Here is a 27,732-nt window from a genome sequence, read left to right as displayed (position 1 = left end):
AACTAGTCACAGTCTTCAAGCTTCAAGGTGGCATTGAGAAGGAAAGGTTAATATATTCTTTTCCTTTGACTAGACAAACAAAATACAGTAGCTAACGTGAACTATTTTATATAATAATATTTGAAGAGTTCAAGTTTTTTTATATCAACTTGGTAGAGAAACATAGCAAGAAAAAATGCACGTGAATGAAGTGTGTATACAAGTTAGAGGACCATTGAAATCCCTTCGAACCACTCATTATTTTAGTATCAGTAAGTAGCTTAAGCCAAAACGGTGGATTAAAATAATAATAGCAGAAACATAGAATATAGAGAGAAAGAGAGGTAAATGGTTTTGAAATGAGAAACAAAGTATAAGAAAAAGAGAGAGATAAACATTGAAAAGAAACAAAACAAGAAGCAAAGAGTTAACTCAATGAAGAAACAATGGTGTGAGATTGAGGCAATAGGCATTAACTACAGGATCCACAGCACAAAGACAATAAAACAACCTTTTAAAATCTTCAACAAACCTCTAAAACCAGAAGATGAAGCAAAAGCTGGAGAAATGCCGGGTAGTGGAGTTAAGCACGTTCTCAAAGATGTTAATTGCATAGCCAAGCCATGTGAAATTCTTGCGATTGTTGGGCCAAGTGGAGCAGGAAAATCATCACTGCTGGAGATTCTTGCTGGTAGAGTTAGTCCACAAAATGGAGGTTCTATCTTGGTGAACCAGGAGCATGTAGATAAATCTCAGTTCAGAAAAATTTCAGGGTATGTTACACAGAAGGATACCCTTTTCCCTTTACTTACAGTTGAAGAAACCATGATGTTTAGTGCAAAACTAAGGCTAAATCTTCCTCAAGAAAAACTATGCTCCAAGGTTAAGTCACTGATTCAAGAGCTTGGTCTTAGCCATGTTGCTAGGACTAGAGTAGGAGATGGAGATGACAGAATCCGCGGAATATCTGGTGGCGAGAGGCGTCGAGTTTCCATTGGTGTTGAAGTCATACATGATCCAAAAGTGTTGATTCTTGATGAAGCAACTTCAGGTCTTGACAGTACCTCAGCTTTGCAAATAATTGATATGCTGAAAGTCATGGCTGAATCTAGGGGAAGAACTATAATACTAAGTATTCATCAACCCGGGTTCAGGATAGTGAAGTTGTTCAATTCAATACTGTTGTTAGACAATGGCAGTGTGTTGCATCATGGGAGTGTGGATTTGTTGGATGTGAATCTGAGGTTGATGGGTTTAGAACTTCCTCTTCATGTTAATGTTGTTGAGTTTGCTATTGAATGCATTGAGACTATTCAGCAACGACAGAAAAGTCTGCAAGTTCAGGTTGAAGCGCCGAAACGCGTACTCGGGTCAATGATACTAAAGAAAGGCGATGATCAAGGTGAAACTAGAAGTGGTAAGTTAACTCTACTACAGCTATTTCAACAATCCAAGGTATTTGACATAGAAAACATCAATGTAGGAATGGATTTCACTTGTGATTATGCTAATTCTAGATTGAGAGAAACAATGATTCTTGCTCATAGGTTCTCCAAAAACATTCTACGTACAAATGAGCTCTTTGCATTTAAGACAGTTCAGATGCTGATTTCTGGTCTGGTTTTAGGCTCCATATTTGGTAATCTCAAAGATGGTTTAGTGGGAGCAGAACAGAGAGTTGGTTTATTTGCTTTCATACTAACGTTTTTGTTATCAAGCACCATTGATGCTCTACCGATTTTTCTGCAAGAAAGGGAGATTCTAATGAAGGAGACATCAAGCGGAAGCTACAGAGTTTCATCCTATGCTTTAGCCAATGGCATAGTTTACTTGCCATTTCTACTCATACTAGCCATTTTATTCGCAGTGCCGCTGTACTGGATTGTCGGTCTCAACCAAAACTTCACGGCGTTTTTGCACTTTCTGTTGCTAATATGGCTGATTCTGTATACTGCGAATTCAGTTGTGGTATGTTTCAGTGCTCTGGTGCCTAATTTCATTGTTGGGAATTCGGTAATTGCCGGTGTCATTGGTTCGTCTTTTTTGTTCTCTGGTTACTTCATATCCAATCATGAAATTCCAAACTACTGGATTTTCATGCATTATTTATCGCTATTTAAGTATCCCTTTGAAGGGTTTCTAATAAATGAGTTCTCCAACTCAAAGAAATGCTTAGAGTACATGTTCGGGGCATGTGTGATGAAGGGAGAGGATATACTTAAAGAAGAAGGGTATGGAGGAGAGAGTAGTAGATGGAAGAATGTTGGGGTGATGGTGTCCTTTATCTTTGTTTATAGATTCATTTCTTATGTAATTCTCAGATACAGAAGTTCCCAGCGTGTCATCTTCTGAAAACCATGGTGACTCTAAATAGGGCTCAAATGTCTTGGATTTTTCTGCAGATAGCAACCAAAGAATATATGTAATAATACCGGGCAAAAAATATATATATATATAAAAACTATTGGTTTGTCAGTCCAACAAATTGTACTATTATATTATGTTGGTTTGTGTTTGCTATGATTAGTTAGTTAGATCACATAAATGGGCTTAATATGATTCTGTGATTCTTTGTTAAACATTGTTGCTGCTAAATAACACAATAAAAAGAGTTTTTTACATTCTTGGTCGGTCAAAAGCCTAGTTTCTAGTACAATCTATATTCCTGGTATGAAATACAAAATGGTAGCATAAAACTAACTAATGCAGAGCATGACAGTGAAGCAATTAGAAAACATACTGAGATATTCGCTGCTCATATATCCTATTATTCCTTTTCATCGTAGTTTTAAATCCCTGAGGAGTATGCTCAAAGCTCTGTAGAAGAAGTAGTTAACCGTTGAGTGTATGATCAAATGTTGTGTTTAAGTGCACGAAAATTGGCAGATCGAGAGTATCTATTCTAGAGTCTACCTCTTTTGCATTGAAGCTAGTAGAAACAACAAACTAAGGAGTATGCTCAAAGCTCTGTAGCTAACTGACTTATCCAAAATAACCATAACTCCATTGATTTTTTTTAAGGAACCACCGTCTCAAATATCTAGCCTTGGCTCAATGTCAAAGAAAAGAAAGCTTGATTTCAGATCTTTCTACTTTCTTGGAAGGATGCTTAAGCTGTGAGCCAAAATAAATAAATAATTTATCCAACTGCAGCATCTACTGCCATTTCCATTTCACTGTGTAAAATAAGTTCAGAGTCACTTTCTTCTTCATAAGTCTCATCATCGTCGACTTCTGGCACATAGCCAACTCGCTTCATCTGTTCTGTTAGAATTTTTAGAATTAAATAGATGTCCTTCTTATGCGGGTGTCTTTTATCTTTTACCATGAAAACATGTAGATGACTCTGAATTTCAATCCAACTGCAACCAGGTTGCTTTACTACTCCCATTTGTCTCATTTGTTTACGGACTCTTACCACATCTTTCCATCTACCAAGCTCAGCATACATATTCGAAAGAAGAACATATGGTCCAGAGTTCAAGGGATCAATCTCCAAGAGCTTTTCTGCCACATACTTCCCTAATGTAATGTTCCCATGAACCTTACAAGCAGCAAGTAACGATCCCCAAACAACAGCATCAGGTTCCATTGGCATTGTTTGTATCAGATTGTTTGCTTCATCAAGGCAACCCGCACGACCAAGTAAATCGACCATGCATGTATAATGATCCTTTATTGGTGCTAAACCATGATCGGTCGTCATTGACTGGAAGTAACGGCGCCCTTCTTCAACAAGTCCTGCATGACTACATGCAGATAGAACTCCTATCATAGTAACATGATCTGGTTTCTCTCCAGATACCATCATTTTCCTGAAAATTTCTAGGGCCTCGGTACCATAACCATTTTGCGCATATCCGATTATCATGGCATTCCACGAGACATTATCCCTTTCTAACATGCGCTCAAAAACCACACGTCCATCTTCAACTAATCCACATTTCATGTACATGTCAATAAGAGAATTCCCAACAAAAATATCAGATTCTTCCCCTGACTGAAACCAAAAACCATGCTTCAAAATGTGAGTATGTGCCTGTCTTCCAAGCTTCAGATCAGCAAGATTTGCACATGCGTTAAGTAAGTTACCAAAGGTGTAATGAGTTGGCCAGATGGATTCCCTTTTTAGGAGGAGGAATAGTCTAACCGCCTCTTCATTATCTCCATTCTGCGTATAACCTGCAATAAGCGCATTCCACGACACCACATTCCTCTCCATCATGTTTGAAAACATCAGTCTCGCTGCTTTCACACTTGATGCCTTTGCATACCCACTTACCATAGAGGTTTCAGATACCACATCCCTAAGTGGCATCCTATCGAAAACCAATCGAGCTTCGTTAACTCTCTTGCACTTTGCATACATATCAACCAAAGCATTGCCTAACACAAGGTCATTCCGAAATTTATCCCATTTCATAACACGAGCGTGAATTTGCAAACCCTCCCTAATTGCTGATAAGCTTGCACAAGCACTGACCACACTGGCCAAAGTAATCTCATCGGGCTCAATCCCGTTACTCATCATTCTTACAAAAACCTCTAGAGCTTTACCAGCAGGACCATTTTGCTCATAGCATGTAATCAAACTATTCCAAGAAACTATATTCCTCACATCCATATCATCAAAAGCTCTCTGAGCACCATCCACCACCCCACACTTGGAGTACATATCAACTAGAGCAGAACCCATGTAAACATCCAACGAGTAACGAGATTTCGATATCAAACCATGGATTTGAACACCAATATTCAAATCTGTCAACCCTGCACAAGCACTAAGAGCACTCCCAAAGGAATACTCATTAACCACAAAATCCTCACTATGCATATCAACAAAGAATCTCAACGCCTCCTCAAACCGATCCCTCTGAGCAAAACCAGACACCATAGCATTCCAAGAACACTGATCAGGCTGAGGCATACACTTAAACAATTTCAAAGCCTCGTCAAGAGCACCACACTTTGTCAAAGCACTTAAAACCGCATTCCAACTGAAAGTATTTCTCTGCAGCATATGATCGAACACCTTGCGCGCGTCCTCCAAAAACCCGCATTTCCCATAAACATCAACGAGCCTGTTCTGAATGAATATTTCAGAGGAAAATTGTGTCTTAATGATTCGAGCATGAACGCGACGCACCTCGAAAACGGACTTTGACTTAACACAAGAGTCCAATAGCTTGGCGAAGGGTGAGGAGTCCGAAAAAGATAAGTCACCGACCACTTTTCGGACCAACCGATGTTTACCCATTCCATCACCTTTGTAATTAGAGAAATTGTGTAAGAAAAATCGAATGGAGAATTGAATATGGAAAACCAGAAATGTGATTTAAGTGACAGGAAGAAAAATATTGTTTTTGGTTTTATCGGGTGAAACAGTAGTTCAGAAAATACAAATGCTAACTTCGTATAAAATACGGAGGGAGAAAGTGGTTTTCTCAAAATTCAAAGTTAATTAAACGATATCTTGATTTGCTTTTACCCATAACGTTTTGGTAAGCTTCACTATATCCACTTAAGTTTTTGGCTCTCTCAAATCAGTGTTTTGTTTATGCATTTTGCTATGAGTATTTAATCTGTCACCCTTTTTTTATACCTGATCCTCTAAATATTTTTATATTGACAAAACTGTTATTATTTAGCAATTAAAATTTATATATTTTTTAAAAAGTTTATTTTTATTAATTTGTAAAAAATTAAGGTTCCAATACTTTAAAAGAAATTTTTATTATATTTTTTAAAAAACAAACATTTTTACCGATTTTTTGGAAATTTCCGATGAAGAAATATCGACAATTTTGAAAATTCCGGTATTTATTTGGAAAAAACCAAAACATATATCCACAATTTTCAGAATTTTCCAATTAATTTTATCTATATTCATAATTTTCGATAGTGCACACTAATATTTTACTTGTGTGGTTCAGAACTAGCAGTATCTGCTACAAATTTCTGTACAAATTTTATGTAGTTCTTCACCACTAATGTTATATATGTTTTCTATGTAACAAGTTTAATTTAAAGGTTTTTCCGTCTTTATGATATTTATAGTTTAAAGTATTAGCTTTGACACATATTATTGGTAAACACCATGGTATTGTTGGTGTCATTATTCGTTTTGATAATGCAATGGGGATTGAAGAAGGAAAGATAAATTGATTATGGGTTGCGAGAGAAGTTCGAAAATTTCAGAAGTTAAAAATTTATTCAAAAATTTGATTTAGATGATTTTATGGTGCGGAAGCAAGTTTCGAATATTTCCCGGATCCAAAATCGTCTAACCGGACCTACTATTGGAAATCCCGGATATGCGTAAGAGTACCAATCGTATGATAATAATCCACAAGTTGATTAATCAATACTTCAAACACTAAATTGAATACTCTACTATAGTAACGGTCTATCTCCAAGGATAACAACACACGGAAAACTAGTTGAAATCATTTATCAAACACTTTGTGTGCAATCAACAAAGTTCGGATATTAGTATAATGTTTGTAGTTCTTAGAAATCATTCACTATCAAATGGTATGTGATTACTACAACAACATAAATTTAACAAAGAATTCAAAAGTTATTATCCAAACAATGTTGATCAAGAGATCAAAATAATCAACAATTTGCAAACCAAAAATAAAAGATATATATATATATATATATATATATATATATATATATATATATATATATATATATATATATATATATATATATATATATATATATATATATATATATATATATATATATATATATATATATATATATATATATATAACAAATGTTTAGGCAATTCCCCAATCGACCTCGCTATGGGTACGTCTGCCCTCAATTCGATTCGAATTGAGATATTAATATAATAAATCTTACTTTGTAAATGTATGTATACAACAAATGATAAATCAAATTCCACAAACCTTAAGTTTGTTCTTGACTTTAGCACCTCCAAAAATCTTGATCAAAGATTGATCAAGTCACCAACAATGCCTCTTCAATTCACCTGTTGTCGCTACTTCCTTGCACGACACCTCTTTGTCTCAAGGCTTTCACCTGGTTGAATTAACCCTAAGCGCACACTTGTTAAACCCAAGATTTGTCAACACGATTAACCGTTTTACACTACTCCCTTGTCGACACACCTAGTCTCAAGGTTTTCACTCTATCGGATCTGAATTTCACAATCTTGTCTAAAACCTTCAAACCCTAAAGATCTTGAAGGAAAACTCCACCTCGATTTTTCTTAGTTGAATACCTCAAAGATCACAACCCAATATTCTTGGTACAACAAACCTAATTTGACATTATCAATCATAATCTAGACGACACCCAATCAAAAAATGATTATGTGTAGTTTGATTGTGTGTATGCATAAATTAAATTTAAGATGGTGAAATGCTTTGAAATCCTGAATTCATATAGGTTTTACTCACTCTAGAAACCTTATTAGATAATGATGCATGTATGAAGTATTTATATGCATGGGTGATTTAGGTCAAAAGGAAATGCAAAGTACTTGACAAAAATATGCATTTTTGAAAAAAAAAATACATCAGATAGGTCGACCTATATAGGTTATGTGTCAACATGTTCGATGCATAGGTTGACCTGTCCAAATTCATATGTCGACCTATGATTGTTATGTGCTCCTTATGTGTCGACCTGAAGATTCGGCACATGAAACAGAGGCCACATACTTTAGTACAACAACATACATGTCGACCTATAGCCAGAAAAAAAATTCCATAGGTCGACTTGTAGTTACATGTGTCGACTTGTACTGTTATTCTTCACAAAACTTAATTTTTCATGTATGTTTGATGCATGAGACCTTTTCCACATTATTTCCAAATACTTTTATACTTCCTAATGCTAAGATGCACATAGAGATTCAGAGGATATCATCCAATATACATCAACACTAAAGTATCATAGTTTTGACATCATACAAAATACATCTAACGGAAGTTGCACTCACATACTCCCCCTTTTTGATGATGGCAAAACTTGAGACAATGTGTTTGTAATGAAAATCTCTCCCTGAATGTATGCATCCCACAACTTCATCTTGTTTCTCCCCATTTGGCAACATCAAAAAGAAACGAAGCAATCCATGAGAAGAATCTAAAATCACGCATAAATCAAAATAACACACATAGGTGGTTTGCAAAGATAAGAGCATCAATATGATAACACTCACATAGAATGATTTGCATATTGAAAAGGAATACCTAAACATAAATACAAGATAATAATGCAACAATAGAACATAATTGTCACAACTTATGTCATATAACCACAACACAATCATGAAGAATGAAGGATACAAAGTGAACACAAAATACTTGACATGCTACAAAAGTGACACGATTACGTGACATATGTCTTTTGGTGCTCCTTAAATGCTCCACACACGCGTGCTCTAGCAAGGTGATAAACAAAGTATCACCACACAAACCAAAAACAGAGATGAAAACATAACAATGACACACAAACAAGAATAGTGTTAACAATGTAACATGTTTAATCATAAATCATGAGAAAAATAGATAAAAAACCGATGCACCAATTACTAATTTTGAGGGGTAAAAAAGATAGCATAACGTCACTATAAACATATAAATTGACATACATCAATTGGACATTGTTGGAAGTGAACATACATGAACTATCTTATACGTCAAGATCATCAATTATATGGACCACGTACAACATGCAAAAAGAAAAGCTTACACCCCAAAACGGAAAATGAAATGATAGTATCTTGCTTGTGAAATGATGAGGAATGCATTCTTATGAAGTATGGATTTCAAGAAAGGTTAGATGAACAAGATATATTCAAAGTGCATTAACATAACATTTAGGAAAGTGTTGTGATGTCAAGAACTTCTAATTCTATTCGAATGTTAAAGAAGGATTCGGTCGCAAGTGGTTTTGTAAAAATATCGGCAAGTTATTTTTTACTATCAACATGCTCAAAAACGATGTCGCCTTTTTCAACATGATCACATAGGAAGTGATGACGAATCTCAATATGCTTAGTACGAGAATGTAGCATTGGGTTCTTAGTTAGGTTAATGGCACCAGTGTTATCACACAAAATTGGAATACAACTTAGTTTAATATCAAAATCAAGTCATTGTTGTTTAAGCCACAAAATTTGAGCATAATAACTACCTGTCGCTACGTATTCCGCCTCGGCAGTTGACAACGCAACCAAAACTTGTTTCTTACTATGCCAACTAACTAAGGAATTTGAAAATATGTGACAAGTCTCACTAGTACTTTTCCTATCCGATTTGCAACCGGCAAAATCAGAATCAGTGCAACCAACTAAGCTACAATCACTCCCTTTGGAATACCAAAGCCCATAATTCAAAGTACCATGAAGATACCTAAAAATACATTTGACGACTTTGAGATGAGAATTCTTAGGGGCCGATTGATATCTGACACACATACAGATACTAAACATGATAGCTGGCGTAGATGCAGTGCGATATATAAGAGAACCTATCATACCTCTATATTTATTCACTTCCACATCCTTACCATTTTTAGTTCCTTTCCAAGTTACCGTTCGTAGCCATCGGAGTGTCAATCGACATTGCATCAACCATGCTAAGTCTCTTTAGCAAGTCCTTGCAATACTTGGTTTGATAAACAAATGTGCCTTCTTATTCGTTTGATTTGAAGACCTAAGAAGTAAGTTAGTTATCCCATAAGGCTCATTTCAAACTCTCCCTGCATAAGCTTAGAAAATTATTTGACAAGTTGCATATTAGTAGATCCAAAAATAATGTCATCAACATATACTTGTACCAGAAGAGTATCATTTCCATGACGCTTAATAAAAAAAGTAGTGTCAATCTTTCCCCTTAAGTACCCTTGATTAATCAAAAACTTGCTTAGTCGTTCATACCAAGTCCTAGGTGCTTGTTTGAGACCATACAAAATGCGTTTTAATTTGAAAACATGATTGGGATACTCGTGATTTTCAAAACCGGGAGGTTGAGCAACATACACATATTCATTAATGTAACCATTTAGAAATTCACTTTTCACATCCATTTGATATAATTTTAAATTCTTATAGCAAGAAAAGGCAAGAAAAAGGCGTATGGCCTCAAGTAGGGCGACCAGAGCATAAGTCTCCACATAGTCAATACCCTTCTCTTGGTTATACCCTTGAGCGACTAACCGAGCCTTATTTCGAGTTATCACTCCATCTTCGTCAAGCTTTTTCCTAAAAACCCATCTTGTGCCTATTACTTGATGATGTTTTGGACACCGGACAAGGTCTCAAACATCATTCCTTTTAAATTAATTTAGCTCATCTTACATTGTCATGAGCCAATTCTCATAAAGTAATGCATCTTTAGCATTTTTAGACTCAACCTATGATGCAAAAGTGAAGTGATAACAAAATTTACTTATCTTAGAGCGTGTAGTCATGCCTCTTGTGATATCTCCAAGAATATTATAAATATGGTGATCTTTGGATGCTCTCCAAGTTAAAGGAAGGTTGTCTACTGCAACCTGGAAGTGGTCGAGTAAACCACTATGATCCATGAGTCCTCTTTGCGAAAGGAGCCATGTTTTCAGTGAAGTTGTAATATTTGGCGAACATCATGATGTATGAGCAGAAAGCATCTCGATCTGACATGCTCTTACCGGTGGGAGTTAAGAGGTGTAATCCGGTGCCTTAAACCCTTCGATTGCTAATGATGGGATCCATATCATCAACGCGTTTTGTTTTCAACAAAGTTTCAAAGGTGGCGTTAAACCATGACTGAAGTAACCAAAATGGTCCAGCAAGTAATGGGCCATATTTTGGTTTAATGTTTCTTAAGGATTCAATAGCTTCTCCTAGGGATGCATATAAAGATCCTAAGATCAATTGGCTCAGACACACATTCTTTCCTTCATGCAGTTGATTAGCGAGAGTTAAATATCTCTTTGCCACCTTCAGGGATTTGCAATAAAATACGCATCTAGAGAGCCATAAGGCCAATAAGGCGATATGCTCTTCAGTAGTAACTTAGGTGGTTTCAGTAACATGGTAATCCTCAATGTACTTTGTAAAGCCAGCACGGTTACTATCGAATTCAATGTTATCTTCGTCTTGTTCATTAGGATCGAAGTTATCGCCATCAGACAAAGGCTTATAATGGATGCCACGTCGAAAAGCGTAGGCGGCAACATTCCACAAGGAAGTTCAAAAGTGTTAGTCGTACTCTCCCAATAGTAAAATGAGACGACCACGAGATTTTGGCAGTACGAGGGGCCACTCCTCGACATTTGGATTAGGTCAAAGATAACCATTTCTTTCCAATTTTGTTCATTTTGGCTTCTATTTTATCTAGCCATGAGATATAATCATCATTTTTGGTTGGAGGAGCTGAACAAAAAACTCGTAGGGAGTTGGTTTGGTAATCTAGGCTCATAGGTTCTTTAAAACTAACTATGGGTTTCGTCCTATGGTAAGTATTAAAGAAATCCGTATACCTAACAAGACCCTCTACAGGGTCAAGCGTAGGACCCAAAAGAGCGTGGGTCTTTTCAGAAATGGTGAAAGGAATGAGTACCTGAGATTTGTAGATTCAGAGTTTTTCTTCGAAATTAGGAGGTTCCAGAACATACTCTTTATTCCCAATGACGGTGGCGTGGTGCAAACTATAGGCTAGTGGATCAGTTTCCTTGGAAGCTTTGACGTTCTTGTTTGAAGGTTCCATTGTTATGAGTGGAAAGGTTTTTGGAGGATTTTGAAGATAACAATTGTTTTTCAGAGTAAAAAGTTCAGAAAAAATGTTGGAATAAAGAAGAAAATGTGAGGAGGAGGTATTTATAGTGGAAATAGTTGAGACTATTCAGTTTCCTTAACTTGACAGTTGGAGCAAATGAACTGACACATGGCATTTCCCCAGAAGAAACAGAGGTGATTGATTGCATGTAGCTACACTACCCGATGAATCCGACACCATGATGAGTAGTGGTATGGGAAGTGGGAGATGCATCTTTTAGAGGTGACATTTGAGATAAATGTCATGATGAACGTGACATCAGTTCACTAGTGACTAGAAATTGGAAAGATAAAAAATTCCTCTATCTCCTAGAAACGTCGAAAGATGCCTTTTGGGGGAAATTTGTTAGCTGCGATTTTTGACAGATGAAAAACCTAAGCACATAGGGGCGGAGTCGAAGGAGTCTTGGTTTGATCAAGATCAGGACTTATCAAGTTTTCGAAAACGACGAAGCGGTCGACATAGTGGTTAGTTGGGCATGCAATATTGTGTTCAAAATATCAATAATTGCTTGTAGGTTTCTTTCTGAAGGGTGACGTAGAGAAAGCTTAGGAAAGGGTTGCATGGAAGGCTTTACGTGGCGGAGTTTGAAGATAGATACGTTAGGAGAAATTATTTCTGACTTGTATATATATATATATAGGAGTTTATTATGTTGAATTCAGTGTGTTCATTATTTTACAGAAATCTCACTAAAGAAACTCAAAGTACCAGCGCATAGAGAAACGAGTAACTTGTTGAGAGAATGTAAGAATAGTTGAATTACCATTCTTTACTTTCAATGCAAAGTTGTTAAGTTTTACTTTCTTAATTCTTGTTTCGTTTTATCTAATTTCAATATTATTTAAAATACTTTATTTAGCATTTCCAGTTTTCTACCATTTCTTTTAAACATTCTTGTTTAGTCGAAGTCGATGATTTATCCTTTTTCTTACAAGTATTTGAAAACTTACTCTGACCAAGTCAAAAGTGATTATGTGAAAACAAAAGAAACAAAAACTAAACGGTTATTTGACACTATGTCCTAGGATTCACTAGTTGATCCTGCGAGTAACCTCGTAGTCGGAGACCATAGCTTGTTTACCATTTTTAGCGTAAACAACGGGCATGACACTTCATAAAAACTATAAATAGCAGCCAAGTCCATTCAGAAAAATCATTCTTTGATTATTAGATCTCACTTGATATCAGTAGAATAAATTGAATTGAAGGGAAGAAAGGGAATTGAGGATATGAGCTGGATACACATCAAGATTTAGGACATCGATGTTATGATGATTCATCTCAATTCCTTCATTTTGCATCAATCTACCATGAGAATGACTAGCTAATTTACTTCTCTTGTTTGTATCAAATAGAATCCACCCGTAATTGTAATGTATATTTATTGATTATGTTTTATTATTCATAATTATCGAGGTTATCTTCGTTTTATCCATTGAACTTATAGATACGAATTGTCATTGAGAAATACTTCCAAATCTTTATTCAAGATAACATTCGGTTAAACGCTAATTTCTAGACATATAATTAGGGTTCAATTTTCACAATAAATATCAGCTTTAAATGCAAGCAGTTTATCTAACAGATTGAGAAATCGTCGATTAAACAAACTAGTTGAAATCCAAACAAATGTGTAGACATACACTTTGTTGTGAGAGATATGTGAAGATAAGAATGAATAACAGAGTTATGCAAAAATAATTGATAATATACATACGCACACGGTAGAGGAAATCCAATCCCAATAAGATTACATATCAAGAGAAACCTTATTTATTCAATATCGTTTTATTTTACATGTCGTTATTATCTCAAATAATTATCTTGTAAACCTCAAGTTAAAATTATATTAATTGTCGAACGACAATAATATCACACCAGTCCCTGTGAATACTATAAAAAAATACTTACTTTTGATTACTAAACATATTATATATACAAAAAAGACCACAACCCAATATTCTCGATACAACAAACCTAATTGGACGTTATCAATCATAATCTAGATGACACCCAATCAAAAAATGATTATGTGTAGTTTGATTGTGTGTATGCATAGATTGAATTGAAGATGATGAGATGCTTTGAAATCCTGGATTCATGTAGGTTTTACTCACTATAAAAGCCTTCCTAGAGAATGATGCATTTATTAAGTATTTAAATGCATGGGAGATTTAGGGTAAAAGAAAATGCAAAGGACTTGACAAAAATATGAATTTTTGAAAAAAATACATCGAATAGGTCGACCTATAGAGGTTATGTGTCGACCTGTTCGATGCATAGGTTGACCTGTCCAAAGTCATGTGTCGACCTATGATTGTTATATACTCCCTATGTGTTGACCTGAAGATTCAGCACATGAAACAGAGGCCACAAGCTTTAATACAACAACATATATGTCGACCTATAGACTTCATGTGTCGACCTATAGCCAAAAAAAAATTCCATAGGTCGACCTGTAGTTACATGTGTCGACCTGTACTGTTATTCTTCATAAAACTTAATTTTTCATGTATGTTTGATACATGAGACCTTTTTCACATTGTTTCCAAATACTTTTATGCTTCCTAATGCTAAGATGAACATAAAGATTTAGAGGATATCGTCCAATATACATTAACTCTAAAATATCATAGTTTTGACATCATACAAAACACATCTAACGGAAGTTGTACTCACATACTCCCCCTTTTTGGTGATGGCAAAATTTGAGACGATGCGTTTGCAATGAAAAGCCCTTCCTGAATGTATGCACCCCATAACTTCATCTTTCTTCTTCCCCTTTGACAACATAAAAAAGAAACGAAGCAATCCATGAGAAGTCTAAAATCACGCATAAACCAAGATAACACACAAAGGTGGTTTGCAAAGATAAAAGCATCAATATGATAACACTAACATAGAATGATTTGCATATTGAAAAGGAATACTTAATCATAAATACAAGGCAATAATGTAACAATAGAACATAATTGTCATAACTTATGCCACATAATCACAACACAATCATGAATAATTAAGGATACAAAGTGAACACAAAATACTTGACATGCTACAAAAGCGACACGATTACGTGACATATGCCTTTGGTGCTCCTGAAATGCTCCACACGCATGTGCTCTAGCAAGACGATAAACAAAGTACCACCACACAAACCAAAAATAGAGATGAAAACATAACAATTGACAAACAATCAAGAATATTGTTAATAATGTAACATATTTAATCATAAATCATGAGAAAAATAGATAACAAATTGATGCACCAATTACTATATTTCAAGGGGAAAAAAAGATAGCATAACGTCACCATAAGCATATAAATTGACATATATCAATTGGACATTGTTGGAAGTGAGCATATATGAACTATCTTATACATCAAGGTCATCAATTATATGGACCATGAACAACATGCGAAAAGAAAAGCTTACACCCAAAAACGGAAAATGAAACGATAGTACCTTGCTTGTGAAATGATGAGGAATGCATTCTTATGAAGTATGCCTTTCAAGAAAGGTTAGATGAACAAGATATATTCAAAGTGTATTAACATAACATTTAGGCAAGTGTTGAGATGTCAAAAATTCCTAATTCCCTTCGAATGTAAAAGAAGGTTTTGGTCGCAAGTGGTTTTGTAAAAATATCGGCAAATTGATTTTTACTATCAACATGCTCAAAAATGATGTCGCCGTTTTCAACATGATCACGTAGGAAGTGATGACGAATATCAATATGTTTAGCACGAGAAAGTAACACTGGGGTTCTTAGTTAGGTTAATGGCACTAGTGTTATCGCACAAAATTGGAATACAACTTAGTTTATATCAAAATCAAGTAATTATTGTTTAAGCCACAAAAATTGAGCATAACAACTATACGCCGCTACGTATTCCGCATCGACAATTGACAATGCAACCGAAACTTGTTTCTTACTATGCCAACTAACTAAGGAATTTGAAAATATGTGACAAGTCCCACTAGTACTGTTCCTATCCGATTTGCAACCAGAAAAATCAGAATTGGTGTAACCAAATAAGCTATAATCACTCCTTTTGGAATACCAAAGCCCATAATTCGAAGTACCATTAAGATACCTAAAAATACGTTTGACGACTTTGAGATGAGATTCCTTAGGGGCCGATTGATATTGGGCACACATACAGACACTAAACATGATATCGGCCCTAAATGCAGTGAGATATATAAGAGAACCTATCATACCTCTATATTTCTTACTTTTACATCCTTACCATTTTCGTTCCTTTCCAAGTTACCATTCATAGTCATCGGATTGTCAATCGACTTTGCATCAACCATGCCAAATCTCATAACATGCCTTCATTTAGTTGTTTGATTTGAAGACCTAGGAAGTAATTATGAGGTTTGTAGATTCAAAGTTTTTCTTAGAAATTAGGAGGTTTCGCAACATACTCTGTATTCCCAATGACGATGGTGTGGTACAAGTGTAGGCTAGTGGAACAGTTTCCTTGGAAGCTTTGATGTTCTTGTTCGGAGGTGCCATTGTTGTGAGCGGTAAGGTTTTTGGAGGATTTTGAAGATAATAATTGTTTTTCAGAGCAAAAAGTTCAGGAAAAATGTTGGGAAAAAGATTAAAAGGTGAGGAGGAGGCATTTGTAGTGGAAAGAGTTTAGACTATTCAGTCTCCTTAACTTGACAGTTGGAGTAAATGAAGTGACATGCGACGTTTCCCCAGAAGAAATCGAGGTGATTAATTGCACCTAGCTACACTACCCTATGAATCTGGCACCATGATGAGTAGTGGTATGGAAAGTGGGAGATGCACATTTTGGAGGTGACATTTGAGAGAAATGTCATGATGAACGTGACATCAGTCCACCAGGTACTAAAAATTGGAAAGAGAAAAATTCCTCTTATCTTCTAGAAACGTCGAAAGAGGCCTTTTTGGGGGCAATTTGTTAGTTGCGATTTTCGATAGATGAAAAACCTAAGCACACAGGGGCGGAGTTGAAGGAGTCTTGGTTCGATCAAGATAAAAACTTATCAAGTTTTCGACAACGGCGAAGTGGTCAACATGGTGGTTACTTGGGCGAGCCATATTGCGCTCAAAATATCAATAACTGCATGAAGCTTTCTTTCCGAAGGGACACGTGGAGAAAGCGTAGGAAAGCGATACATGAAGGGCTTTACGTGTTGGAGTTTGAAGATAGAGACGTTAGGAGAAGTTATTTCGGACTTGTATATATAGGAGTTTATTATGTTGAATTCAACGTGTTCATTATTTTATAGAATCACACTAAAGAAACTCAAAGAACCACCACATAGCGAAACGAGTAACTTGCTGAGAGAATGTAAGAATAGTTGAATTACCATTCTTTACTTTCAATGCAAAGTTGTTAAGTTTTACTTTCTTAATTCTTGTTTCATTTTATCTAATTTCAGTATCATTTAAAATACTTTATTTAGCATTTCCAGTTTTCTATCATTTCTTTTAAACATTCTTGTTTAGTCGAAGTCAACGATTTATCCTTTTTCTTACAAGTACTTGAAAACTTACTTCGACTAAGTCGAAAGTGATTATGTGAAAACAAAAGAAATAAAAACTAAATGGTTATTTGGCACTATATCCTAGGATTCACTTGTTGATCCTGCTAGTAACCCGTAATCGGAGACCAATGCTTGTTTACCATTTTTAGCGTAAACAACGGGCATGATATTTCAGAAAAACTATAAATAGTAGCCAAGCCAATTCAGAAAAATCATTCCTTGATTGTTAGATCTCACTTGATATCAGTAGAATACATTGAATAGAAGGGAAGAAAGGGAAGTGAGGATACGAGCTGGATACACATCAAGAGTCAGGACATCGATGTTATGATGATTCATCTCAATTCCTTCATTTTGTATAAAGCTACCATGAAAATGACTAGCTAATTTCCCTCTCTTGATGGTATTGGATATAATCCACCGTAACCGTATGTATATTTATTGATTATATTTTGTTATTCATAATTATCGAGGTTATCTTCGTTTTATCCATTGAACTTATAAATACGAATTGTGATTGAGAAATACTTTCAGATCTTGATTCAAGATAACAATCGGTTAAACGCTAATTGCTAGACTTATAATTAGGGTTCAATTTTCACTATAAATACCAGCTTTAAATGCGAGCAGTTTATTTAACCGATTGAGAAATCGTCGATTAAACAAACTAGTTGAGATCCAAACAAATGTGTAGACATACACTTTATTGTGAGAGATATGTGAAGATAAGAATGAATACATGCAAAAATAATTGATAATATATATACGCACACGGTAGAGGAAATCCAATCCCAATAAGATTACATATAAAGAGAAACCTTATTTATTCAATATCGTTTTATTTTACATGTCGTTATTATCTCAAATAATTATCTTGTAAACCTCAACTTAAAATTATATTAATTGTCGAACGGCAGTAATATCACACCAGTCCATGTGAATACTATAAAAAAAATACTTACTTTTGATTACTAAACATATTATATATACATAAATTCTCATCACTCCGCATGAGTTAACTCTAACCACCATTAACAACTCAATATCACATATAACCCTTCAAATACATGACTATCATTATTATAATTTTTTTAATATATATCTATATATATCTATATATATATATATATATATATATATATATATATATATATATTATTTGAGTCATTTAAAATCGGACATAGCATAAGAGTATAATAGAATGGTATCAATCTATTTCATTTCATCACTTAGCATCCTATTTCTTCTCACGATTGAAATAAAGAATTTCTCTTATTTCTTTCTAAAATTTTTAAACCATAAAATAAAATATTCATTGCACTTGACTCTAATCATCTTAGCTTCGTTCATTTTTATAATATTCAAATCGATTCTATACAATTCCGCTTAGTTAACTTTATAAAATTCGAAGATAGCCCCAAAAGTAACTCAATATACAATAGGCTCCACTAGTGAAACACGGTACTAATGTCGTTCTTAACGAGTTGACACGGTGATGTTTCACACCGATGTTATAAGTTCCACGACTGAGAACCTTCCGTCTCTGATTTCAAACTGTGTTACGGCGAAAAGCTTGAAGCATGCCAAAGCCTTGCACTCTCATCTCATCAAAACCGCCCTTTTCTTTGACGCTTTTCTCGCCAATGGACTCATCGATTTGTATTCCAAATGTGGCTGTGTAGAGAGTACCCACAAAGCCTTTGATGATCTTCCCAACAAGACAACACGTTCGTGGAACACGCTGCTCTCTTTTTACTGCAAAAAAGGAGTTTTCAATGAAGCTCATCAACTGTTTGATAAAATGCCGCAGAAAAACCTCGTCAGCTATAACTCGTTTATATCCGGTTTAACACGTCATGGGTCTTACGAAGAAGCGGTTAAACTCTTTAGGGTGATGCAAAAGGGTTGTGGAGGTTTGATGTTAGATGGGTTCACGCTTGGTAGCATAGTGGGTTGCTGTTCTTGTTTGGGTAATGTTAAATCGTTGCGACAGGTTCATGGGGTGGCAGTTATAGTTGGATTTCACTCCAATGTGATTCTCAACAATGCTTTGATTGATGCTTATGGGAAATGTGGGGAACCCGATGCTTCGTTTCATTTGTTTAGTTCAATGTTGGAGAAAGATGTTGTGTCTTGGACATCAATGGTTGCTGCATATACTCGAGCATCCAGAATAGACGATGCGTGTAAGGTGTTTGATGAAATGCCAATTAAGAACACGGTTTCTTGGACTGCTTTGGTCACGGGATTTGCGAAAAATGGACGTTGTTATGAAGCTTTGGAAGCTTTTCGCGGAATGATTGAAGCAGGGGTAATGCTCAGTGCACAAACTTTTGTAAGTGTTTTAGATGCTTGTGCAAGTGAAGCTCTTATAGGAAAAGGTAAACAGGTTCATTGTCAAATTATCAGAGGAAGAAATAGTGGCAATTTGTTTAATGTGTATGTAATTAATGCTTTGATTGACATGTATGCAAAGTGTGGAAATATGAAATCAGCTGAAAATTTGTTTGAGATGAAGATTCATGTGAGGGATGTAGTGTCTTGGAATACATTAATAACCGGATTTGCACAAAATGGTTGTGGCGAAGATTCGTTGGTTGTTTTTAGCAGGATGATAGAAGCCAACATAGAACCAAATCATGTGACATTTCTTGGATTACTTTCTGCTTGCAACCATGCAGGTTTAGTTAATGAAGGGTTAGAGTTGCTCGATTCAATGGAAAGGCGATACGGAGTAAAGGCACAAAGTGATCATTATGCGTTATTAATTGATTTGCTTGGAAGGAAAAACAGGCTTAAAGAAGCCATGTGTTTGATTGAGAAAGTGTCATATGGAACTAAGAATCACATTGCAATGTGGGGTGCATTGTTGGGTTCTTGTAGAGTTCATGGAAACTTGGAACTTGCTAGAAAAGCTGCAGAAGCTTTGTTTGAGTTAGAACCTGAAAACACTGGTAGGTATGTTATGTTATCCAACATTTATGCTGCTTCTGGTAGATGGGGTGATGCTAATAAAATTAGAAATGTAATGAAGGAGAAAGGCTTGAAGAAAGAACCAGCTTGTAGTTGGATTGAGTTGAAGAATTCAAAGCATGAGTTTGTGGCTAAGGACAAGTCTCATCCACAGATTGATGAGATATATGAAGTAAACAGAAAATTAGTTCAGCATTTGATGGATGTTGGATATCAACCTTACCTTAGTTACCCTTCTCTTCTTGATGATGAGGATGATGATTTTTACTTTAATTAGCTATTACAGATGCATTGATAGTAAGTTACTCCACTAATTTTTTATTTTTTATTTTTGTGTTGATTGATTAAGAAAATAAAAATGTTTGATTCTTTGTTACATGTCAATTCTGTTCCCTACTTAACAGTTCCAATAATGAAATTAAAGTATCCATTGTTTTGTGTACTGAGTTGACTCTTGGACATAATAGACATTTTCTGTTAGAAGTTTAAACTGACCGTAGTCAAGGTTGTTCTAGAATCACATGATAACAAGTTTATGGTCATTAGAGACCACAACTCAGAAACTGTCTTGGGTCAAAATCCACTGATTTTCTTGGAAATTTCATGTTAGATTGTGATTCTAGTTTCTAGAAGCCTGAGTCACCATAATGTAGTAACCGTTAAAACACTGATATCACTAAGTTCAGCCATCAATCGCTGCATTAACAACTGCATCTATGGACCAAGTTCCTGCAGTGTCAGTAAATTGAAAATAATTTTCTTAAATGTCCCACAGTTTGAAAAATAATTCCAATCTATCCTACTTTTTCATTTTTATATAATACTTCATATTTCCATGGTCCTATTTATAAGAAAAAAATTGTTTTTTTTTTGTATTTATTGAATAAAATATATCTGACCAAAACATAGATCAAATACATTATTTATTGAATAAATTTAAAAAACAATTTTTTCTTATAAATAAGACCAGAGATAGTATTAAAAAGAAATACTATTTCTATACATATTAATTGATCTCAATCAGTCAACTTACATTAAATTTTCACCAAATCATCTAACTTTGGTATATATTTAATGATGAAATTTCTATACAGGTTGCCTACTTCTCAAAATTTCTAAACTCTGTCATTGTTCACAAGTATAATTCAGAACACAAATATTTATTCTAGAAGTATATTTTTGAAAACATATTTGATTTTGTACTTGATGACATATATATATATATATGGAAAATGAGTATTTTGACCATCTACTTTCTTTTACTCCCATCTTAGACGGCAAAGACTTATTGCTCACAAATTCCACAAAGAAAACGACATTGACTTCATTTTCCTATGATAATATGGACCTCACTTCCCTTTCTCTCCTACTCAAAACCACTTCTTCTCTTTTCACTCATCTCTCAAACCATGAGCTACTCAACCTTAATCCAAACCAACTCTCCTAACAATAATGAAGGAGAAGAAGACAAAGACTTCTGTTTCTGGACTTCACCATATTCAGAATCTTCAAGGAGCAAAGATATTTTACAAGGAAAGAATGAACTTATGGAGATGATGCAACACATACCTGAGTCGAGCTTTGAACTCTCTTTCCAAGACATGGTTGTCGAGCAGCATCAAGCTCCAGAAGCTAAACCAGAACCAGAACAAGTGGAAAGTAAAGTTCAACAACCTCAACACAAAAAGATGAATGAGAAGAAGAAAATAAAGAAGAAGGAAAACAAAAGCAATAGTAGACATGGTAAGATACTGAGGGCTGAAAGCATGGAGAGTGAAACATTCTTACTCAAGATGGTTTTTCCAACTTCTCTTGATTGGAAGAAGAAGACTACTAAAAGACAAAATGACTCCAAGGTAGAAGAAAAAGATAAAAAATGGAGGATCAAAAGTAGCAGCAGCAACAATAGCAATGACAAAAGCAGGTACTAATATGATTTTTTTTAGAAAATCTTAGATAGTTATGATAATAATAGACACTGATACATGACACTGTCACTGATACTAATACGTCGATGATAATACTAATTAATTTGCATTTCGTTTGACTAGATATTTTGATCGCAGCTTCTCATTCTCACAAGGTTGCTTCCCATTCTTTGATCATATAAAAAGCAAAGTAAAGAAGGACACTTTGAAACTTGGAGGATTCAAGGCGTGAAGAATTGCAAAGGAGACTTTAGTTATTCTTGAGTTTTTGGGTTTTGATTGTAATAGTGGCACTCATTTTACATATTTGACAAACATGTAATTTGAAAGCTATTAGCTAAATAATTGTATAAAAAAAACAGTAGCTAAATATTACTCCCCGCTTCCAAAATAATTGACATCAATTTTTTTTTTTGTCAAATATAATTGATCTCTTTTAATTTTATGATAAATAAATTATTTTAATTGTATATTCTAATTAATACTATTTGTACTATTTTAATTCAACACTTTTTATTTTGCAATTTATAGAATGGTAAATCATAAATATATGATAAAATTATTTTAATAAAAATTTTTTTTTTTCTATTTTTTTATTTCTATATCTTTTAAATATATTAACTCAAAAGAATAATTAATATTTTTTTTAAGGAAAGTAGTTAATTTGAAACAATATGCACTCCTTATACTGAGTCAAACTACTAAGTGGATGTGACTTAGAGGTGACAAAAGAATGTTTGGACTGGGTCAAAATGTATAAACTCAATAAGAAACTTTGAAATTTTACATTACACCTTAACATATGCACCTTCCATCTCTCCATTTGACATCTTTCTTTTTATATTATCAGAATATAAGTTTAAAAAGTCTTTTTATTTGGATTTTTTTTCTCCCGGCTATTTTTTTCTCTTTTGACATTTTATTTTTTGTATTTAAGAAGTTAATGTAATATGGCTAAAAATCATAGAAGAATGTGTAAGGAAACCAGAAGAATTCGTCGTCTCCATGAAAAAGTTCTACATATTCTTCTACAGTATTTGTTTTTGTCAAAGAAGGCAACATGGATAAAGTTTTTCTTGAAGTGCAGAAATCATCGCATTGGAGTTCCACCACCCTTACCGAGCTCGATAGAATATGCAATGAGTACGGCGACTCCACCATCCCTCTTTATGAATATCTCTTCTCAACCCTGGGTGTTCGCTTACATTTTACTACTTTTGAGGTTGGAATTTTTAATCACTTGATGGTGGCCCTTTCACAACCCCATTCATCGAGTTGGGCGTATGTGAGGGATTACAAATACTGGTGTGAATATCTTAATGGGAGACATTATGTTACCTTGTTTTTCATCTTTTCCATTGCTACCACGACACCTAGGCCCGACCAAGAGAACAAGAGTTAGTTTCCTTGGTGTCGATGATTTGGGTCTTTGAAGACTTTCCTGAGTTGTCGCCCTTTGCTGACTGGTTCTTCCTGGTTACTGCCTTTCATTCTCTGACTCATGCAACCATTTGCGAGGCCGAGAGAGAAGTAAGGGGTAAGTGTAAGTCGATGTTTTCCAATTGCTGCTCGACGAAGCATTTCTTCATGGAGAATGACACATATTTTTATAAAGAGGAAGATTTTTCTGATGAGAACTTATGTCAAAAGAAAATACTGGTAGACTTTGTTAACTATCTGGGTTATCTTGGAGGCAGAGTCCCTTTGACTGAAGTTGATAGGAAACGTTTGAAGTGTCTGATTGACATTACATTGCTGATAGGGGCCCTCTCTCACGAGGATCGTCGAATTACCTTCGGTAAGTTTGGAGCTTATTTTATTCTTTTAATGTTGGTTTGCCCTTTTTTGGTGTTTTTCTGGATAAGAATCATGTTTATGTGTAGATGTGATGAAGGACAAAGTGAATGTCCGACTCTTGAAGTAGGCAATACAAGCACTCAAAAATGCAGTAGATTCTTCGCTTCCTCTAGAATATCCTAAAAATGTTTCTCTTTTTCCTGTCATTCCTGGTTTGCAAACGGCTCCAAGGACCGGTCTCGGTCCTTCTTGTGAGCGCCGACATTCTGCCTTTAATGATGATTTGGCATCATTTGCCAATCTTTCCGGGCAGGATTTAGGGGAAGAACTGAATAGCCTATGTGATCTACCAAGCGAGCTTTTGTTGCTCTAACTCTAGGTGGGTTCGACCGTTAGGAAGCTCTTTGGATGGACCGGACGTGTGACGAGAAGCGTCGATTGGAGAGGAGTGTTACGAGTTTGACTCTTCGATGAGATACACACTTAAGATTGCTGCATAAGGCTTCCACATCTTTGAAGTAGGTAAGCAAAGCCATGGCTCCGTTCAATTTCCATGCCACTACTAACGGTTAGGTGATGCATCTAGTGAGGATGGTGGAGAGGAAGACTGAGGCTCTTGAATTTTCCCAGAAGGATTTGGAGTTTCTACGTAGTCAAAACGATTCTCTGACTCAAACATTGTAAGAGTTTACTTCTTCGAGCCTTGGGGCAGTTACAAAATCTTTTGAGAATGCACTACATCAGCTGGAGTATTTTCACCATCCAGTGGTTATTTAAGGGAGATGATCCATCCGGGTCAGATACTCCGAGATGGGAGGGTCGTTTCTATTCTCGAGTAGGCCCATGTATTCCACCCTTATTTTTTAGTGTGTGTTATGTAACACCCGAGGTCTGAGAGGCCGAAGAGTGGTTACATGTAACATCCGAGGGCGATAAGAGTGGTTGTCGATGCATGAGGCATGACAATGAGACACTCCTAGCAGCTTTTAGGGGAAAAACCGAATTCACATCGGAATGAGAGAGATCCTGATGCTATGCAGGTATGGGACTACATGGTTGAATGAAGACTTATAAGGATTAATTGGTACTACCTATACCAACAAGATGCATCTTCTTTTCGGTAGTCTAACCAATAAGAACTCCATAGTTAAGCGTGCTTGACTTGGAGTAGTATTGGGATGGGTGACCTTCTGGAAAGTTTCCCGAAAAGTGTGCGAGTGAGGACAAAACATGCTGAAAAGGCCCGTGTTGGTTTGTGGGGTTAGTCGATAATGCTAAAAGCAGTTTGGGGTGTTACATGTTATGCATGAAAAACATTAAGACACGGGGAAACATTTTTATGTAACAATTCTATTTGTTGTTTTAGCAATGTTCGTCTTATTACCTTTATAAGGTGCAATTATTTTATTTTGCCGTCAATGTTGTATTACTTTCATTCGTCCCCTTCATGCTGTTTGCGAGCCTGGGGAGCGTCAATGTTTTATTTTATCCCTGCAATTCATAAAGTTTGTTCGCCACGAAGGGCATTAAATAATGTTTTGCTAAAGTGTAAATAACCTTGAGTACTTCGTGAGGCCATGTTTGAATGCTTTATTTACAAGCATGTTGCATTAGTATGTAATGTAGTAGGTGGAGTATTTTCACCATCCAGTGGTTATTTTAAGGGAGTTGATCCGGCCGGGTCAGATACTCCAAGATGGGATGGTCGTCTCTATTCTCGAGTAGGCCCATGTATTCCACCCCTCTTTGTTTAGTGTATGTTATGCATGAAAAGCATTAAGACATGGGGAAATATGTGTATGTAACTATTTTTTTGTTTGTTTTAGCAATGTTCGTCTTATCACCTTTATAAGGTGCAATTATTTTATTTTGTCGTCAATGTTGTATTACTTTCAGTCGTCTCCTTCAGGTTGTTTGCGAGCCTGGGGAGCATCGGGGTTTTATTTTATCCATGCAATTCATAAAGTTTGCCCGTCACGAAGGAGGTTAAATAATGTTTTGCTTAAAGTGTAAATAACCTTGAGTACTTCATGAAGCCATGTTTGGATACTTTATTTACAAGCATGCTGTGTTAGTATGCACGTGCTTTGTTGGAAGATGTTGTTCCTGATTGATATAACTGTGTCTTGGATCATGTTTACAATCATATGAGGTGAAACCGGATAAATGCAACTATGTTTTGAGTCACACTTATAATAATATTGCATTAGACCGACTAGATGCGGTTGTGTTTGAGTCACACTTATAATAATATGGTATTAGACCGGGTATATGCGATTATGTTTTGAGTCACACTTATAATAATATGGCATTAGGCCGACTTAATGCAACTTCACGTCAGAGAGGAACATTCACAGGAGAATGGTAGAGGATCCCTATCCCTGCCCCAAGTTCAAACTCTAATTGAGGTGGACGTCTCCGGGCTCCACCACTCACGTCCATTAGATAGGCTGGATCCGAAGGAGGGTGTGTGTTAGCTACATAGAAATATGTTTATTCTTTGACTAAGGGGAATTGGTTGTTGTAACCGGGCGTATAAGGCGTCTTCGACAACATCCATGGGGGAATTGGTTGCAGTAGTTGGACATACAAAGCGTCTCCGATAGCTCCCCCTAAAATCTTTAAGCGTGCTCAGTGTTGTGGGGTATTGATTGTTGTAGTCGGACGTACAAAGTGTCTTTGACAGCAGCCCTGGGGGAATTAGTTGTTCTAGTCGGGCGTACAAAGCGTATTAAACAACTCCTATGAAATCTTTAAGCATGCTCAACGCTTTGAGGTATTAATTGTTATAGTCATACATACAAAGCGTCTTCGAAGCACCCGTGAGGGAATTAGTTGTTGTTGTCAGACGTATGAAGTGTCTCCGACAACTTTCCTGAAATCTCTATCTTAGACATCAATTGCATCAGTTATACATCGGTTTCTTCGTTACTGTATATAATAACAAAGAAACAAATGTTTCATACCTTTTATAATTTCATTCATAATGAAGTTGTGTAAGAGATGAAGTGTGAAAGCTCATTTGGTCTTGAATTTACACTATAAAAATCACACATACACACACACACATACACAAACACACATACACACACACACACACACACACACGCACACACATACACACACACACACACACACGCACACACACAGACACACACATACGCAGACACACAGACACACAGACACATACACACACAAACACATAGACACACACACACACACACACACACACACACATGCACACACACACACACACACACACACACACACACACACACACACACATACACACACATACACACACACACACATACATTTTCTTAGCCACGTCTGGGCATGCAGAGCCTCATACTTTGAGGCTAATAGGTGAGGGAAACCGTATTAATTTTCATATTTATGCCTTCACTCTTGTTACTTTGGAGTGCATGATGTATCTTTTTGTCCCCTTCGATATCGACGCATAAAAAAACTAGTTTTCCATTAAGGTTGTGATATTTGAGCTTCAAGTGCACGTGCGATGCTACGATGTCCCCATTGCTGCTATGAAGAGCCTACCCAAAGTGCAGTTGTAGAGGCTTATGTATGGGATGACCAAAAGCTAAATGTTGATCGATAAAAGGTCTATTTCCTCTCCTACATATACTATCATCTTCACATATTCCTAACGACGAGTGGTCGTCCTGTTAAATGCTTGCAGATATATGTCTTCGTATGGTAT

At 35.7% G+C, this 27,732-nt stretch overlaps 4 protein-coding genes across 5 annotated transcripts; 3 read left to right on the top strand and 1 right to left on the bottom strand.

Annotated features, from left to right (window-relative positions):
* Positions 1-122: 122 nt before the first annotated feature.
* Positions 123-2,514, top strand: LOC127079295 (ABC transporter G family member 5). Its single transcript, XM_051019699.1, has one exon. The coding sequence runs from the start codon at positions 415-417 to the stop codon at positions 2,329-2,331; it is 1,917 nt and encodes a 638-aa protein (XP_050875656.1). The 5' UTR covers positions 123-414; the 3' UTR covers positions 2,332-2,514.
* A 205-nt stretch (positions 2,515-2,719) lies between these two features.
* On the bottom strand, positions 2,720-5,510 carry LOC127079294 (pentatricopeptide repeat-containing protein At2g13600). Its single transcript, XM_051019698.1, has 2 exons — positions 2,893-5,510; positions 2,720-2,796 (listed from the first exon to the last, which is right to left on the bottom strand). Exon 1 carries the CDS (start codon positions 5,234-5,236, stop codon positions 3,119-3,121), a length of 2,118 nt encoding a protein of 705 aa, XP_050875655.1. The 5' UTR covers positions 5,237-5,510; the 3' UTR covers positions 2,720-2,796; positions 2,893-3,118.
* Positions 5,511-18,672: 13,162 nt separating this feature from the next.
* Positions 18,673-21,996, top strand: LOC127079291 (pentatricopeptide repeat-containing protein At2g21090). The gene is made up of 2 exons (XM_051019695.1): positions 18,673-20,586; positions 21,564-21,996. Exon 1 carries the CDS (start codon positions 18,812-18,814, stop codon positions 20,564-20,566), a length of 1,755 nt encoding a protein of 584 aa, XP_050875652.1. The 5' UTR covers positions 18,673-18,811; the 3' UTR covers positions 20,567-20,586; positions 21,564-21,996.
* On the top strand, positions 21,566-22,592 carry LOC127079292 (uncharacterized). Of its 2 annotated transcripts, none has more exons than XM_051019697.1 (2): positions 21,566-22,213; positions 22,356-22,592. In XM_051019697.1, the coding sequence occupies exons 1-2, from the start codon at positions 21,624-21,626 to the stop codon at positions 22,447-22,449; spliced, it is 684 nt and encodes a 227-aa protein (XP_050875654.1). In that variant the 5' UTR covers positions 21,566-21,623; the 3' UTR covers positions 22,450-22,592. The 2 variants fall into 2 exon arrangements, with proteins under 2 accessions (XP_050875654.1, XP_050875653.1); XM_051019696.1 differs by having other exon boundaries at positions 21,567-22,213; positions 22,341-22,592.
* Positions 22,593-27,732: the final 5,140 nt, after the last annotated feature.

This window comes from Lathyrus oleraceus, chromosome 5 (genome assembly GCF_024323335.1).
Source record: "Lathyrus oleraceus cultivar Zhongwan6 chromosome 5, CAAS_Psat_ZW6_1.0, whole genome shotgun sequence".
NCBI lineage: Eukaryota > Viridiplantae > Streptophyta > Magnoliopsida > Fabales > Fabaceae > Lathyrus > Lathyrus oleraceus.
Note: the sequence above shows the minus strand (reverse complement) of the source record. Positions and strands in the feature narration are given on the sequence as shown.